Here is an 18,118-nt window from a genome sequence, read left to right on the forward strand (position 1 = left end):
AAGTGGTATACCAGATAGCCTTACAGCATATACTAGGGGCACAAGGAGAATTGAGGGTTCCATCCTAATTATACAGAAGGGCTTCTTCAGTGGCACATGTCAAATGAAAGGCTTGTAGTTTGTTCACCAAGCAGAGGGAAGGGCATTCCAAAAAGAGGGAAGTGAATGAACCAAGACTAAGAGGATAGAAAAAACATCAGGGGCCCTGAAAGGAGGAAATTGTTCAGCATGACTGGAGCATCAAGTATTTGGGGTTGGGTTGTGACAGTGGTGGTGGGAGTGGCAGCAAGGGCATGGCAATGAAGATGTATCAGCAAGAAATAAGACTAAGGAGATAGCCAGAAGGGTGATGATGTTGGCATTCCTTGAATGCCCTGCTAAGAATTTTTAGCTTTGTGCCATAGGCAATGGAGGCCACTAAAACATTTTAATAAGGAGAGTGATATAATCAGGAAGGTTGCTTGACTAGGCAAACAGAATGGAAGGACCAGAATCCGGGAGGCCAGTAAAGAGATGACTGTCGTAGTTAAGATGCTACAGGCTGAACAATAGCTGTGACAGTGAGGATGGAGAAGGAGGTAAATATGAGAAGCCCTGCTGTGGAGAACTTTTCACAGTCTGACATACCACATACTGACTTACTTTCCCTCTGTCTCCCCTCACTAGAATGCACTAGAAGTAGGCACCATGGAGGCAGGAGTTGTTTGTCAGTTTTATTCACTGCTTTACGCCCAGCACCTAAATAGTTCCTGGCACAGAGATGCTCAATCAATGTGAATCCCGTGTATGCAGGTGATGAGGGTGAAAAATACGACACCCTCATTTCCGACTTTGAAGGGGGTACAAAAGGAGAGGAAGAATATGAGCCGAGAAGCTGGTGGGCAGACAGGCTGGAGGGGTGGAAAACAGGGAAATCGTGTCATTTTGAAAGATTCAGCTCTCCTTCAATGTGAGAATCAGAATTCCATCCAGACTAAGGCAATTTGTCCACAAGTGAGCTGAAGATATAAAATGTCAAACTGAATTTGGGGAAATGTTTGGTTGTTTTTTTTTAACAAGATGTTTGATGTTTGTTCTTTTGAATCTTGAAGTTCGCTTTAATCTCCCTGTATTCCATAGTGTTTTCCCAAAATAACCAACAATGTCAAACAAATCTGAGAGTTACTTTTAGTGTACACGTTAAAAATATCAATTTTATAATAAAGGAAAATCAAACTTTATTTACTAAATCATTCATAGAACAATTAAATTAATAAATTCTATTTCCACCTAATTAAAAATTTTTTCTATTAAAATTCACATTGGTGAGATTTGATAGAATGAGTGTATGTGCCTGTCTCCCTTCCTGTACCTCAAATGACAATCAAAGGCAAAAGGACAAAAACAAAATATATTTCTTAAATGAATCCCTTTTAGTGCTCAGCGTGGAGGGCGATGAAAAAAGATACCATATTAGGAGACAAGAACTTTTGAGTAATTCCCAGAATATTAAAAGCAGGTAGAGAAACTAGAGTTTCCAAATCATTACAGGAGAAAAATACATACTACTGTGAAGTTGAAAGTTATGTCAGTTACCATACAGGATCGAAATAAACAAAGGCAGAAAACAGGAGAGGCCCTGGGAGCAGAAACAGTGTGATGAATTAAAGAACGTCTCTCAGAATACGTGGGCCAAGAAATTCCATATCTACAAATTTTGTTCCACAGATACACTCAGCCATGTACACGCAAGGGTATTCCTGCCGTGGAGTTTATAATGACAAAAGACTGGGGACGACCCACGTGTTCATTAGCAGAGGACTGGTTAGATAAGTCAGGCGCATGCATATCATGAAACATTAGGCAGTCAACGAACAGTGATTCACGTCTCTTTGCGGCTGAGTGCGATGGTCTCCAGGATAGATTGTCATGTGAAAAAAGCAAAGTGTAAAACAGTGCATAAAGCTTTCCACCACCTGTGTAAAAGGGAGCCATATGTGTACTTCTGTTTATATACGTCTGGAACAATTCTAGAACTGGTAATACTGGTTACCTTTGTTGAGGGATGCTAGAGAACTGGTGACAGAAGTGAGTGATGCACTTAATTTTCACCATATATCCCTTTCTACTGGTTGGGAAATTTTGTTCTGCCATGTCCGTATATTATCTATGCAAATATATAATATTTCTAAAGGAAAAAAAGGTGTAGAAGGGAAATATAATCTCAAAAATTGAAAACATAAAGATGGAAGAAATAAGACAAAAAAATCAGTAATCATATTAAATGAAGCTGGATTCTCTTCTGCCTTTAAGAGAGAGATTCTGATTAAGTTTTTGAAAAAACATCCAGCCTTGTTGTTTATAAGATACACACCTAAAACAAAACGACCACAGAAATGTGACAAATGCCAGATGGAATAATATATCACACAAAGCATAATCCCTCATAAAAGTACATGTGGCAATTACAATATAAATATAAAACAAAATATAATACAAAGCAACAGCATTAAAGGGAAATATTATATGTTGCTAAAAAGTGCAATCCACAGAGAACAGATTGAACCTTTGTACATTTATAAAAAGCTTCAAAACATACAAAGCAAGGACTGTTTACTTTCAAGGAATAATTGTGAAGTGATAATCATAATAGGAGATTTTTACATGTTTCTCTGAAATAAGAAATAAGTAAATATGTAGAGTATTTGAATAAAAACTTAGAATGTGTAATCTAAATCTATAACTCTATACCTAGCAGATAAGAGAATATACACTTTTTTCAAACAAAATAGCACATTTACAAAATGTTACAAATATACGTATATATACTTATACACTCTAATATTAAAAACAGCTTTAACTAAGAGAAAATCAATTGCAGATATTTAAAAATGAATGAAAATGACACAGCACATATAAAAATACGTGAGATACATAATCTGAACTGCGTTTATTAGAAAACAAGAAAGAATAAAAACAAATTGACCATGAAGTCAACATAAAATTCCAGATAGAAACGCTAGGGAAGCAAAAATAGAAGAAATAAATGGATAAGGATAAAAGCAGAAAATAACTTTAAATTATAAATAATAATATTGATCAATAAAATGAAAACCTGATTCTTTAAAATGACCTTAATTTTGATCGAGTGAGAAATAAAGAGGAATGAAAAAAACTGCCATATAATTCTCGGTATAAAGGAGATTTTTAAAATAATAAGAGAGTTCTATGCACAACTGTATACCAAGAAATTTGAAAATCTAGATGAAATGTTTGATTATCTAGGAAAATATATGAATTGAGTCAAGGAGAGGCAGAAAATAGAAACTGATCAGTAACTGTTGAAAAAATTATAAAGATGATCAGCCATCTATCTCTAAAAATGATCCAGTGCTAGATAATTTACAAACGTCCTACAAAACCTGCCAGAAGCAGAATTCCTTTGTTACGTAAACCGTTCTGGACATAAGTAAATAAAAGCTTCCCAATTCATACTGAAAAGTTAGTTCAACCCTAATACCAAAACCAGGCAAGACTCGTGACACGTACCAACCTCACTTACAAACATAGTTGCAAAGATCCTAAATAAAATATTAGCAAATAAAAGCCAGTGTTGTTTAAAGAATAATACACCAAAACTAAGGAATTTGATATCAACCTATCATACTCCAAAACTACTATTTTGATTTGTATCTTTTTTATTTTTCCTGAGGCAGACATATAAATTATGTAATTCATATTTTTAAATTTTCTAATTTCAAATAAAGTTTTAGAGTAGTGATGGAGATCTTATACCTCAGGTCAGCTCAAGGCAAAATTATGAAATAAATTTCGTCTTTGGATCCTCCAACCTCCCCTTGGTGCTTTCTTTCCTTCTTTCTGGGGTCCTTGGGTTCTTCAACCTAAGCACACCAGGGTGGGTGCATGGACAGGTGGGTAGCCATTCCCTCCACATTAGTTTTCCAGAAAAACTGCAAAGCCCTGGTATACTGTTCCATTTCAGTCTCCTTGACAAACAACAGCACACACATCCATGTGTCCACCGCCCCGACCCTGAAATTCTTCACAATTTACAAAAAACCCTACACTATAAACTAATCCCCTCTTCAAATCCATTCCTAGGAAATCCTGATAATCTTATACTTCAGGGTAAATTTATCTATTTGCTGCCTCAGGAGAATTTGCATCTCAAATATGATCTCTAATTAGGCAGTGAAATTTAGGCATCTGCAGAACAAGTAGGTCAAATGTTTAAGGAATTCCGTTGGGTGACTAATTTCTGAACTTTTCTAAAACAATGGGCTCGGATGTTATCCTGATTCTCCTAAACTCACTACCAGCTGAGTACACGATAATACCTTTCAGACCATAGCCAGCACTGGTTAAAGAGTTAAGTAACAGAGTTAGCCAAAATCCCACTTCTGCCCCCTCGTTCGTTCTCCATTGGACCTCACATTGTCTTCCCAATTCCGGCACCCCTTCCTGAGCTCAGAGCAGAGGAGAGCTGCCTCTCATCTACCAAGTGGATTCTGTGGGGGCATCAATAGTCTTTTGGGAGAATGCCTCATGGCACTTTCGCCAAACCACTGCTGTGCTGGAGCAGATTCTGTGCAATTCTAATGGAGTTAGGGCACACCTCCACCCCACAGGCCTTACCAGAGATCACAGCTCTGGCCCATGAGCCAAACACAGCATATAGAAGGATTTTTTCTGCCTCTCTATATTTTTTACATTTTTGAGTTCAAACGCCTATAAAAGCATTTCAACTTGCAATCTCTGCCTTACGTTCACCCCAGGCTCTGACCTGAGGACATAAACAGATACAAAAAAGTTAGGCAGCTCCCAAGTCAGGTGCTCATGTGATCTTGTTCCTTCTCCTCACTTCTTCCCAATGTTTAAGGCACGAGACAAAATGATGAGAACTATTGAGTTCCTTTCATAGCTGTCCTTGTAACTCACTGATTAAGGCAACTGATTAATAATCTATGATTCTGTGTCTATTCTCTCCATCATAGTGGCAAAACTTAGAATTATATATTAGCAAATTCTACAAAGTTTAGTTCCTATGTTGTTGGAAATAAGCAAGCACTATCATTTTCCCACTTTACAGATAGAAAAACTGGAAGTCTAAAGCAGTTGAGTACAGTAGTAATTCAGTGTAGATATTCAAATAACCTTTTGGCTCCCTTAAGTAGCTTCCCTCTGACTTGGAAAAAAATCTTCATTATCGTTAAGCATTATTGGTAGACTTTGTATTAATCCAACATGTAATAATCCTTCTCTGTGATCCCTTCACTCTCCTTCCCATTACTCATCCCCAGAGAATACTTTTCTTCCCTGGATTACCAAAAGCAAAGATGTTATTGTATTGTCTGCTTTCCCCTTCTTACAACCTGGATGTACTGCTAAGTTATTCTCAAAAGCGTTCAAAGTTATAGAGAGGACTGAAGGATCTAGAGGCATCACAGTGTTGAAACTCTTGAGTACCCATCGCTGAGGAGTAAATGTAGTGATGGCTATATCGCACACACGCAAACACGCATGCACACACAGAGAGTGAGGCCATTTACTGAATGAAGGGCATACTAACTAGCTATTTTTAAACACGATTTCTCAACTCATAGTTTACATTACGGCTTACACATTTTTGTAAATCCTGCAAGTTTAATTTTAAAACTGAAATTATAGAAGAGGACATTTTCCTTGGTCTCTGGTTTCTCCTCATTGTAACTGTAATCAATGCAATTATCTCAGGTGGTTTCTGTTAGAAAGCTATGGAGGCGTCTCCCTCTTAATGAATTGCAGAGCCCTTTAACTGAATTCTTGCTATATATGCTTTCCCTGTGGTTAAGAATCTACTTTATATATATATCAAGATCGTCTGTGTTCAGATATGGTCTTATTGATTTAATTCCTCTTGGGGGAAAAAAATGCCTTGCTAATGGTCACCTTGTCTCAAATTGCAGATTACGGTATTTCGGATGGGATCAGAAGGACACCAAGACATTGATTTAGCTATCCTGACAGCTTTGCTCAAAGGTAAAAGAGTTTCTGTGTCCAGAGAGTGCAAAAATAATTTAAACGGATTAACACAGCAACCTTACGTCTCCTAATAGTGGATATAATCCCAAATGATACCATGACACATCCAATTATTGATAACATAAGGACCTCTCCAGCAAGACACTTTTACTGCTATTAAATTATCCTGTAATAGACCTGTTACAGTGTGACTCAACTTCATAAAGCTTAAATATACAATTCATGCATTCCATTGAATCATAAAAATAATAAAGCAAAAGGCTAATGTAAGACTCTAAATTACTGAGGTTATTTAATAATTATCACCTTGTCTACTTTTTAAAAACCATTAAATATGGCAGAGATGATAGATATAGAGATACAGTGATATAATATACTAAAATTGGAAAATCAAAACCATTGAGAGGAAAGGACAAAGAAATAAACCAAAATAATTAGGCTACTGTACCTGTTATTATTGAGCATTAAATTTAAGTCTAAGCTGCCTGGAGTTGAGGCAAAAATAGAAATGCCCTGGGTTGTATGATTTGTCTTTTAAGGTGAGTGTTTATCCTGTTCTCTAGTCCCAATATTATAAAGAGTTCTCAGTACATCACCTCATCCTTGGAGCCATATCCAAGAGAAGACCAGTTTCTTCCAGGCTCTGCAGATCAAATCTCACCCTTAATGTCCCTTAATAGGTACACGACATTTGACTAATAATTTTCGATATTGACATAAACAAAAGGAAGTTGCCTCTGTTCAGCACTGAAGTGAAAACTGGCATTATAAGACAAAACAAAGCCACAAACCTTGTTGAATGTGGTTCTGAGTTAGAGATGTCTCCCACATTCTCCCCGAGGCCCATCATGTATGCCTGCTGAGGCATTTATCACATGGCTGGTCACTGCCTGTTTGTAGGTCTCCCTAGACTCTAAGCTCTGTGAGGGCAGACACTGTGTCTCGTCCATCACTGCTTTCTCAGCGCCTTGCACAATCCCTAACACACGGCAGCATTCAATCAATTTTTGTTGAATAAATGAAGGGATGAATGGATTACTCAATGATTCAGTGAGAGATTCAGCATTTCAAAATTAAAACTCAGTATAGCAACCATTTTATTCTAATTTCCACTCTACTTATCCTTCTTCTACTACTAATAGTTTCTTAGTACCCATGATGTGGTAGCCACTATGCTAAGTGCTAAGCTTTTTGCAAATACTGTAAACATGAATTGTTGCAACAACTACGTCATGTAGGAGCTATTTTTAATCCTCATTATAAAGATGGGGTACGTGGAGCAAGAAGGGGTTAAATAACTTGCTCAAGGCTACCATGCTAGTTAATAAGCCTGGACTTAGATCCAAGTATATCTAACTCTTCTCTATATCGCATGTGATCCCTTTGACACCAGAACCTGTTTATCCTCTTCATCTACTCCCCGAGTGTACATACGCACATTCATTCAAGATCCTGATCACACTTCAGGAAGTTCACAATCCTGTGAAGTGTATCATGTGTCCTAGGTTGAGAACCTCTGCTCTAAAGCATTTCATTCCAGTGAACTAAAAACTACATATGTGCATGAGAATTAAGGGACCATGCAAAGGCTGAAACACCAAGCATACTTTGGGCCCCATTCTCCATTTATCAGAGACAAAATTAAAAGTTTGAAGCTAGTAACTATCTGATATTTGCCATTTGTATATCAAAATAAGAAAAAGTAATAAAGCTGGTAACTAACACTTATCGAGGACTTGCTAAGTGCCAAAACCTGTTACATGCATGCTATGTATAAATTCATTTAATCTTTACAACAGTTTGATGACCAGCTTATTACAAGGACCATTTTTTAGGCAAGGAATTTGAGTCACAGAGGAATTCAGTAACTTGCCCAAAATGAGCTGACCAGTAAGCAGCAAGACGGCCTGACCCTATAGCCCTCACTTACATGTAGCATCAAGGCATCCTTCTCCCATTGATAATAAGTTGAAGGCCACATTTATCACCTTGAACCAAAACTCACAGCAAATGGAGAAGTGGCCCAATCATTGGTTAAAACATATTAACCATTGTAATATCTTCTACTGAAGAAATTTTCTTCCTCTTTCACTAATTTGTGAAACTTAAAATTGTGCTTTACCTTTGGATCGCTCGTAGAATTTATTTGTTGTAACACAGAATATTTGTTTTCTGACTGTTATGTGCATGACAGACCATATGAAATAGATTTTATATTATAATCAAGTAGTTATACATGTGTACTTAGAAAACTGAAATTAAAGTACATGAAATAATATTTACATTGACTATATGCAATGAAATTGAATACTTTCTATTCTAATCTAATGCTGATTCTATCCCACTAAATTGATTTTACGACCCACTAGTGGGTTATAACCTGCAATTTAAAAAAACACTGCCATAGAAGATCAAAGGAAATTATGATTACTCTAAGAAATTAGCATTTCTAATCACAATAATGAATATTATTTATGCAGCAATTGATGCTAATGGGAATTTATGCCATTAAAAGATCATGGTTTGCCAACTCTATTTCGAGAAGGCTTTTCAACACTCTCTGATTTCGACCCAGTTGATTTGTGAAGGGTATTAAGCATAAGACTCTTCCTGACTTCCTTAGAGGCCAAGAGCATACTTATATCAGTTTCAAATTCTTTAGTTTGTTAAATTATTCTATGTATTTGTTTAAATTATTCCTGGGCACATAACATGGTTTAACGCTTAATTTTTACAATTATACTTAGTTTTCAATTATCCACTGCCTGAGGAATCTTGGTGCAGTCCAGTTTTTATTCTCTCCATCATCTGAGAAAACCAGAAGTTAGATAGGAGGAGCAGGAGGAGAAAGTCATGACACTAACCACTGGTCCATAAATCCAGAGCCTGGGGGGCAGCGGGTGGAGTACAGATAGGAAGGAAACTGGTGGCTATAGGGAAAATATTGCCCCGTGTTTCTAATCCCATTGGGTTTGATTTTCTTCAGGATCTGCATATATTAAAGGAGGCAATTTATATGATACAGACATTAGGTATCTGTTCAAAAATGACGAGAGAAAGAAGGAGACAAAAAGAATGCTGTTCTAGAGATCTAAGAGGCCCACAGTTTCTTCAAAAGCTGACCTGGGGTAGCTTTTGAGAATAAGTGATGTCACATATCTTTCACATAAAGGTGACAGCTCCCCGAGAGTGGTGGTCTGAGGCCAGAGACTGTCCTCTCTCACCCTTCTCCTTTTCGGTTCTCCCCCTCCCCGCTGGACACACCCAGGGGAACCAAGGAAATGGTGCAGAGTAGAGTTGCCAGAGGAAATACAGGACACTGAATGTTCACACAAACAGTTAAATTTTTATCATAAGCATGTCCAAAATATTGCCTGGGACATACTTATATTAAAAAAATTGTTCGTTATTTATCTGAAATTCAAAGTTAACTGGGAGTCCTGTATTTTTGTTTGCTAAATCAGGCTACTCTAGTCAGCAGAGGTCTGATGCCATTAACACTTCTGGACTTCAGACACCTTGAGAGGTTCTGTGGGAAAAGTACTCAAGAATTGAGGGAGGTCACCTCGTCCCTCGGTCTGCCTCCATCACTCAGCCAGGCCCTGCCTAATCACGGCAACCAGAGAAGAATTCCACTGGAAGTGACCCCAAACCTACCTTACTAAACAATCTGGTCTTTATGAACCTCTCAGTCACCTCATCTTCTCTGCATCCCTCATGCAGCAGCATCCCTCTCGCTCCAGGCTCAAGAAAGACAGAAAACACCTGCTCACAGCAGATGAAGATATTATAAGAGGTCCCTTGACCCCTTGTGTCGATAAAATTGCCCCCCGTTTTTTTCATGTTTTCTCATACACCTTGGAAGTCAAATCATATGGGTGTATACTCTCTCATTCCTATACGTGCACTAAAATGTAATAAGTGATGATAGCTTTCCTCCATCAATGAGAAATTCTCCTTCTTTGGGTTAAATCTTCATTGGCAAAGAAGTTCATCTGAGGGCCAGCCCAGTGGTGCAGCTGTTCAGTTCGCACATTCCGCTTCGGCAGCCAGGGCTTCACCGGTTCGGATCCCGGGTGCGGACATGGCACCGCTTGTCAAGCCATGCTGCGGCAGGCGTCCCACATATAAAGTAGAGGAAGACGGGCACAGATGTTAGCTCAGGGCCAGTCTTCCTCAGCAAAAAGGGGAGGATTGGCAGCAGATGTTAGCTCAGGGCTAAACTTCCTCAAAAAAAATTTTAAAAAAAAGAAAACAAAAGAAATTCATCTGTGGCACGGGGAGAGAGTAACCTTTATTGCATACTTCTTTTTCTGGAAAGCATTTGAAAAGAGAATGTCAAAAAAATATGTTCCTCTCAAAACTGTCAAGGTCATCAGAAACAAGAGAAGTCTGAGAAATTGTCACAGCCTAGAGGAACCTAAGCATCTTATGGAATTAACTGTAAAGGTCAAGCATATATATAATAAAAGTACCATAACATGCGCAGGCAGTATTTAATATAAAGCATCTGTATAAATCACAGAGGCATGGATAACAGCTGATCACTGCTGATCTCAGAAATGATTAGAAATACCACTGGGGAGTCTAAGTAAGAGATAGACGAATGCAGAACTAACAGAAAATGATTTGTAGGAAATCAAATTTCCCTATGGATTTACACAATCATTTCAGAGATAATTATCTAGTTCCTACCAATTTATTTTATGTTTTGATTCTGCAGACATAATTAATGTTACCAATAATTAATAAACTGATTCCTTATAGATACTTAGGTGGAGGAGAACAGCTTCTTTTTCAGATATGCATTTGTAAATTTGTTCAAAATAGAAACAAAAAAGTTTGAAATAAAAATTCAAATGCCAAAAGAATAGCCAATATGTTCTATTTAACTTTAGAAAAATTTCAAGAATGCCACTGAATAGATTAGATCATACAAAATAATGCAAATCACTGTTCTGAACTATCTTCCTTTAAAATTGTATCTTAAAAAAACCTTAAAGTAGAAATAAAAGTGGATAAAGTCTAAAAAATACCGATATATTTTAATTTTTTGTAACTCCTTCTGCATACATGCCTTCTGACTCTATTAACTAGAAAATGCAGAGATATTATCACAAACTAGTACTGACATCAATAGATAATGAGTCTTGCTAAATAACTCATCCTATTTTTAAAATGGCTTAATTAATCCCTAGTAAAACAAAAATCTTGGCATATATTCTTAAGTAGCTTATGTCTGATAATTCTATGTACCAGATAGATCTCATAAACAACTAACATCCTGGAGTGTTCACTGAGAAGCTACCTTGCTTAAATTCAGATGATTCATGAGTAGGTCTTATGGGAATTAATTACGGCCTTGCTTTGAAAATAAGAAATTATTTCTAATTATGGGTTCAATTTTCCCCATTCCTCTTTCCTGTGTGTAGGCAGCTTAATACAACACATGCATGATTGCTTTCAGTTAAAATTTTTTTCAACCTAGAACTGTTTAGATAGCTTTATTAAGGCCAAAAAACCATACATTCATGTTAACACTTTCATCACTTATGTGAGAGGCAAAGTTACTGTAGTTATTAAATATTATACGAATGGAAGTAGATGAAAGTTTGTTCAAAAGAGATCTACAAAGTTAAAATGTATGGCATGTTCACTTTATTTTAGGCTTACAAAGGCATGGGGGGGTCATCTGTGGGAGATTAGTGAAGTATTTCAGTTGGATGAAACTCACCAGGTAATTTTTACAATGTAGATTCTTTACAGAAGTATTTATCAAGCCCTTGTCTGCATGAGGCCACTTTTAGTCTTCCTTGTGTCCTTTGACTTATAAATCAGTCTTCCCCAAATGCGCTTATGTCCTATTAGTTCATTTCACCCCTTTAGTCAAACCTTTAACTTAGATGTCAGAGAGCAGGTTGGCCACAAGCAGTTAGAGTCCAGGCATGGGCCTCCCCAAACCTCTCTCTGCCACTGGTCTCTTATTATAACCTCATCCCAAGGCCACTCTGAAGCCACCGTGTCCCCTTTCACCTTGCTACCCCCACACATTACACAAACTAGGAAATTGAGGCCAAAGAATCTAAAAGATGTCCAAGATCATTTGGCAAATCAGTGGCGAGCCAAAGCTTAAACACGGGTCTCCTAACTTCCACTCAGATTTCTTTATATTACATGTATGTGGCTTTGGGGGATCCAGGATTCCTTGGCTCCAGTCTGCCACAGAGACATTAGCATTGCCCCTGTGGCTCCAGGGGTGTCTGGAGTGATGAACAGATCAGGACATCTGCTTCCTTAAAACTCTCAGAGCACTTACTGGTACCCTCGGCTGCCAGATGATCTTAGTTGCACACACAATATCTTAGTGATGAAACCAAGATGCCCACAATTTCACCTAATGTAACGGCAAGAATAAATGTTTTATTTTTAAAGATTAGACCACCGGTGGGATATTACATCAACCAGGAAATTTTTTAGTTGCAAGTGACAGAAACAATTCAAATCAGCTCAAGCAAAAATAAATAAGATGGGTTTGTTAGTTCACACGACCAAGAAGTCTAAGAGTAAACTGAGTTCAGGCAAAGTAGGATCCAGGGCACCAAATGACAGCACCAGGCTCTATCCTCTATCTCTCAGATATTAGTCTGTACACCTGTCACACCAAACGGCCAACAGCAGCACCAGACTCAGATCCAACCAACTGAGCAAATCCCTATAAAGAGCCACTTTCCTGGTAACTACAACAGAAAGGTCCCAGGGAGGACTTGAATTTGCTTTCCTTGGATCTGTGCCCATCACTGAATCCGTCACCATGGCAAAGGAGAGGCGAGAATTCCTGTAACCATGGAATGAGAGATGGGTTTCGGCTCCACCCAAGTCACGAGTTATGGGTTCCCAACAACAACAAAAAAAGGCTCTATGGCCAGAAAGGGGAGGAGCAAAGAGGCTGGTAAGACTAAAAGCAACTGAAAAAAAAATACACTTCTCTGCAATTGTGTTAAAATAAGTGCTGAGAGTCAAAGAGTGTCAGATTTGCCTCAAAATCCACATACCAGGAATAAATTCTTCATTCAGTAGACAAAAACAGGAACTAGGTCAAATGAATAGTAAGCAGGGTTCAGACGTCCACCCAAGTCATACTCATAAAGTTTACTCCAGGTAGACCTAATTATGTAACTTCTTGATATTATTGACTACATAATAGTTAGTTATCATCATAATCACTATCACCTTTTTCAGTTTTCATGGTCTGTACTTGATTATTTCTGACAAAAACTTTAAAGGAGATTACATTCTTATCACTTTTTTCCCCAAGACCAGTCTATTCCTTAGAAAAGAATGATTCTGTAAAGACCAAATCACCCTAGGCTTTCCCTGCTAAGCTTCTTCCACCCCCTCCTCCACTAGCACTCCAACCCCTCCATGTGGTACTCACTACAGTGAGACCACCAGCAAAGGGTCTTCTAATAGTAAGAATGACAGCCATACTCAAAGCATCGCTCCTCCCTAATTGAACAAATTGCTTCCCCTCATTGAGGCTCCACTTCCTAATCTGTAAAACTGAGATCATTATAACACCTCCCTCATAGCCATTGTGTCAATTTTAATCGATAATTCAAGTAAAGCACTTAACACAGTACCTAGAAAACTATGTTTAATAAATGATGATCTGACTGTTGATGATGATGCTGCCAAACTGGAAATGAAGACATGGACCACATCTGTTTTACTCACCACCATATACATATATACACAGTGTCTGGCACATAGTCGGTATTCAATATATATTTGATGAACTCATGAATAAATGATCAACATGAGTTGGGATCTGCTCAGATATACACTTAAATCCTAGTGCTTTACTGGCTGCGGCATTAACCAAGTTATGTAGCCCCCATATGCCTCAGTTCCCTTGGAAATCGTACCTTTCTCACGTGGGCTGATAGAAGGGACGCATGAGATGGTTACAGTGGAAGGTCTTCGAAGGCAGGCACTATGCCTTCGTTATGGTAAATACTTAACACCAAGTACTTTTATACCCTTTCCCTTCTAAAATGGGCTTTAAAAATTCCTAAGGATCTAGGATGTCCCCTATATCCAGAACCCATCAGAATCATAAAATGTTAAATTTGAAAAGACCCATAAATTTGAAAACAACAACAAAACCTTAAGCATACGTGTACAGATCCAGAATAGAGCACAAAAAGGAGTTTAATCTTGAAAACGGTTGAGCACATGCTAAGCTGCCTTAAAATTAATTTTATGGCAAGTTTATTTTCTTGCCAATCCAAGTAGATCTCAGAGCACTAACCGGAGACCGAGGGAGATAGCAATTTCAGACGTTCCTGCTTGTCTCTAAGAGGAAAATGCAATAAAAGAACTTAAATCTCTTATCTTTTTATTTGTATAACGCCTTACAATTCATAAAGCATATCCATATAACTCTTATCATCCAATCTTCAGAACTCTGTGGAATGGTTACCAGATCATTTGTCTCCAAACTAGGACTTTCTTGGGCATGAAAGTGACCAGTGTTGATAATTATGCCGGAACAATTGGAATAAACCAGGAATGTCCAGGCATCCTGTGAAGTATGCTCACCCTGTTTACAAACTCTGCCTTCCAATTAGGAAGTTTCCAGAGGAAAAGAATTATATCTTCTTTGCTTTTCTATCCCAACACCCAGAAAAATGCTAGACATATGGTAAGCATTCAATAAATATGCACTGACTGAAAGACATGAGGTTGAGTCCTGGCCTAATCGACCACTAGCCAAAGTCACATAAACAACCCAGAAATAAACTTGGGGCCTCCTTCCTCCTTGAAATCTAATTAAGGCAGACTCTAACCCCCTAACTCAGTGATCCACAAATTCTACTCTCTCCCCAGGATTTCCACAAATTCCTGAAGATTTAACTTCTCTTGGTTACCCCTGCCTTCAAGTTCCTGATTCCATATGTGCTATTTCTGTTCCTCATCAAAATATAAAACTCAGCCCTTCAACAGTTTCAAAACAAAAAACAAAATTCAGTACACAAAGCATTTAATAGATGAGGTAGACTTTTCTAAAAAGGTCGGTAGGGATGGAAGAGAGGTTTACTTCTCAGTAATGCAGACAACTTCTAACTGAAAGGCAGGCAGCTCCAGTGTTGACGTCCTTTGGCTATTTCACACAGGGGCCTTTGCATGCATCCTTCACCCATGACTTCACCAGTGTCACACTGTCCCACAGGCTTCCCCACAGTTCTTCTCCCACTACTCACTTCTTCCTCATGCCTCCCCTTAAGAGTAAAACAAACTCCTCTTCTCCTTTCAAACAGAGCAGCCCATCCCTGTTCTCTGATGTTTTGGCCCCATCCCTGAAGGGCTCATCTACCCTAAGCAGCTTTGCAAGGCATTTTTACAAACAAAAACAGTCCTCTTCCTAAGCAGAGTTCTGGTGCCAACTCATAGGAGAGGGTGATTTCTTCAGCTCCTTTCATATAGGTGGGAAGTGACACAGCGAGGCATGGACTCATGTCTCTCTTCAGAAGATGAGAGTATGGTGTTCTTTGCTCCAAGGCCATGACCACCAGCAGGAAAGGTGCAACATGTAGCAGGCTCAAGTCCTTGCAAGGACTGTGGATACCAGGGCCCCAAGTCTGTAGTCTCAAGCTGTTTCTGGAAGATTGTCAAGGTTATGACCGTGTCCGCAAGATTGTCTCATTGTAGAATTTTAGCGCTGGATAGAGCCATAAAGCTGTAGGACCCTGAGAGGCCTCTGCTGGTGTTTGGACGAAGAGGAACTGGAATCCAGGTCTACAGATGCCCAGGTCTATTTTTCCTTCCCTGCACCAGGCAACCAGTTCTGATGACAGATGTGGCCATCCCTGGCCTTGTTCCCCAGAAGCTACTCTTTCACCCTGCAGCTGGCTAGTGCCTTGGGATTGACACGATGCCAGTGTGCTCAGCGAGCTTATCATTAAGCTAACTGCAAACCCAGAGCTCCTGAGTGACCCTCAGCTTGTGAAGAAGTCATCGCTGCTGACTGCCCAGCAGGGCGATGGAATCATGCTTTTTCCTCCCTGACTTGCCTGAGAGTACTGAATCTGCTTCAGTCATTAAATCAATCATCTTGTATTCTGAATTACATTATCATGCAGATTGACAGCAGCACGATTCCGAAACAAATAGTTTACATTAATGATAAAAATATTAGTGATAACATGTAAAACTAACATATAACAATAACAACTCATATGACACTTGCTGTAGTACAATTATTTACTAATTTAATCCTCACAACACCATAATGGTGCAGGTACTATCAGTATCACCCATGTTACAGTTGAGGAAACTGAGGCAAGAGAGGCCAACTACCTTGGTCAAAGTCACACAGCTAGAAGTTGATGGAATCTGGACATGAACCCAGATTATCTGAGTCCAGAACACATGCTCTGCATCCTGGGCATCTATGGCCAGGACTGGTTATTAAGGACTGCCCCTGTTTTTGACATGTTTTGAACAAGTAAAGATGACTAAACTTTCCTTGGTGCATAAAAATACAGACAGACTCCTAGATAAACATGGATCACTGAACACGTGAATCAGTACTATCATTCTCCTCTGAATCCTTCTAAAACAAGAGTAAATGGTTATTTATTAAAATCATTGGAACAGAAACCACATTTTGTGTTCACCACATTGATTTCTCTTCCCTCACACTGGATGACTAAATATCCCAGCCTCCCTTGCAGAGATGTTGGGACCATATGGCTGCGCTTTGACCAATAGGAGGTGATCAGAACGATGTATGCCATTTCTAGACCTGGATGATGAAAAGCAGGTGGAAGAATGGAAAATAACAGACCAGGGGAAAAAACTGAATACTAAGCTGATATCAAGCTGACTTACAATTCAAAATGCTCAAAAGGGCCTGAAATTGGGGCACACAGGACCTCAAAACGGGGGGCGGGAAGAAGGGAGGGGAATATGAAAAAATGTGTTGAGTCTTTTTTAAGAAGGAGCCAGAATGCCATATCCTTTCCCTCTACTCTCCAAAGCCCTCTGCAACCAAAAAGTAAAGATCTATTCTCTAAAGAGGGTAAAACAGATTCTCTGGACCAGGGGACACCAGGTGCCACGTGAGGGCTGGGCTATGGTTCTGAAAATGGAGAAGAGGGCACTCAACAAACTAATACATGTTGGATGCTGAGACCCCAGCCCTTTCCTCTGCTTGGTCCCCACTGGGGTCCTCATCCTCCAGGCAGGAGACGAGAAGATCTGTGTCTGTAAAATTCGATTCTCCTAAGAGAAAAGACCTAAAGATACTAACAGGAATGAGTCCCCATCCAAGGAGCTCAACCAGTTTACCTTACAACGAAGTTCACAGTTGATAACATCCATTCATGGGCTCAGGGCTTCCAAGCAGCACGTTAGTGTCCCATTGTTAAATATGAGCAGAGGACCAGCAAGACCTCCAACACAGAAGATCGATATACAACCAAACCAACAGACATGCAACTTGGAGCAATCAGAACCTATGCAGGGGGAAGGAAACCTCACCAAAACTATCATTAATGCCTGAGAGAAATCAAGGAAAATATTTGTACCATTAAAAAAAGAACAGCATGTTACATGATGTTTAGTTCAAGAACTAAAAAGGGTTCTTAGAAATTAAAAAATGATAGCATCAAATTAAAAATAAATAGAAGAATTCAAAGATAAAATTTAGGAACACACCCAGAGAGTACAGAAAGAGACAGAAAGAATAAAAGAGAGAACAGAACAGGTAAGGAAACCTCAATGCAATAATTCTGGAAAATGTCGCAGAACTCCAGGCATGTGTTTCTATAGAATCCTGACAAAGATTACAATATAGAAGATGCGCATACTTCACTTACCCACCTATGTAAATGAATTCCTTTTGTCATATCACAAGCAAGCAGGATAACCCAATTAGAATGTTTTTTCCTTTTACTCCCCCTGTCTTACTTTGATAAAATGTTTCTCAGTTTTGCATATTGTGCATAATACAGGAACACTTTTATAAAGTTTTTTAAACATGTTAATGGGAGACTTTTGTGAAGTATTGACTTCTTTTATTGCAGAAAGGGCA

The 18,118-nt window shown here is 38.7% G+C and overlaps 1 protein-coding gene across 1 annotated transcript in view; it reads left to right on the forward strand.

The window, feature by feature from the left end:
- Nucleotides 1-18,118, forward strand: part of TRPM3 (transient receptor potential cation channel subfamily M member 3) — a 273,663-nt gene that overhangs the window by 140,722 nt on the left and 114,823 nt on the right. Inside the window, exon 11 of the mRNA XM_046663892.1 lies at nt 5,946-6,018. Coding sequence (XP_046519848.1) covers nt 5,946-6,018 — 73 coding nt within the window. The remainder of the gene's footprint in view (nt 1-5,945; nt 6,019-18,118) is intronic.

This window comes from Equus quagga, chromosome 6, assembly GCF_021613505.1.
Source record: "Equus quagga isolate Etosha38 chromosome 6, UCLA_HA_Equagga_1.0, whole genome shotgun sequence".
NCBI classification, from domain to species: Eukaryota; Metazoa; Chordata; class Mammalia; order Perissodactyla; family Equidae; genus Equus; species Equus quagga.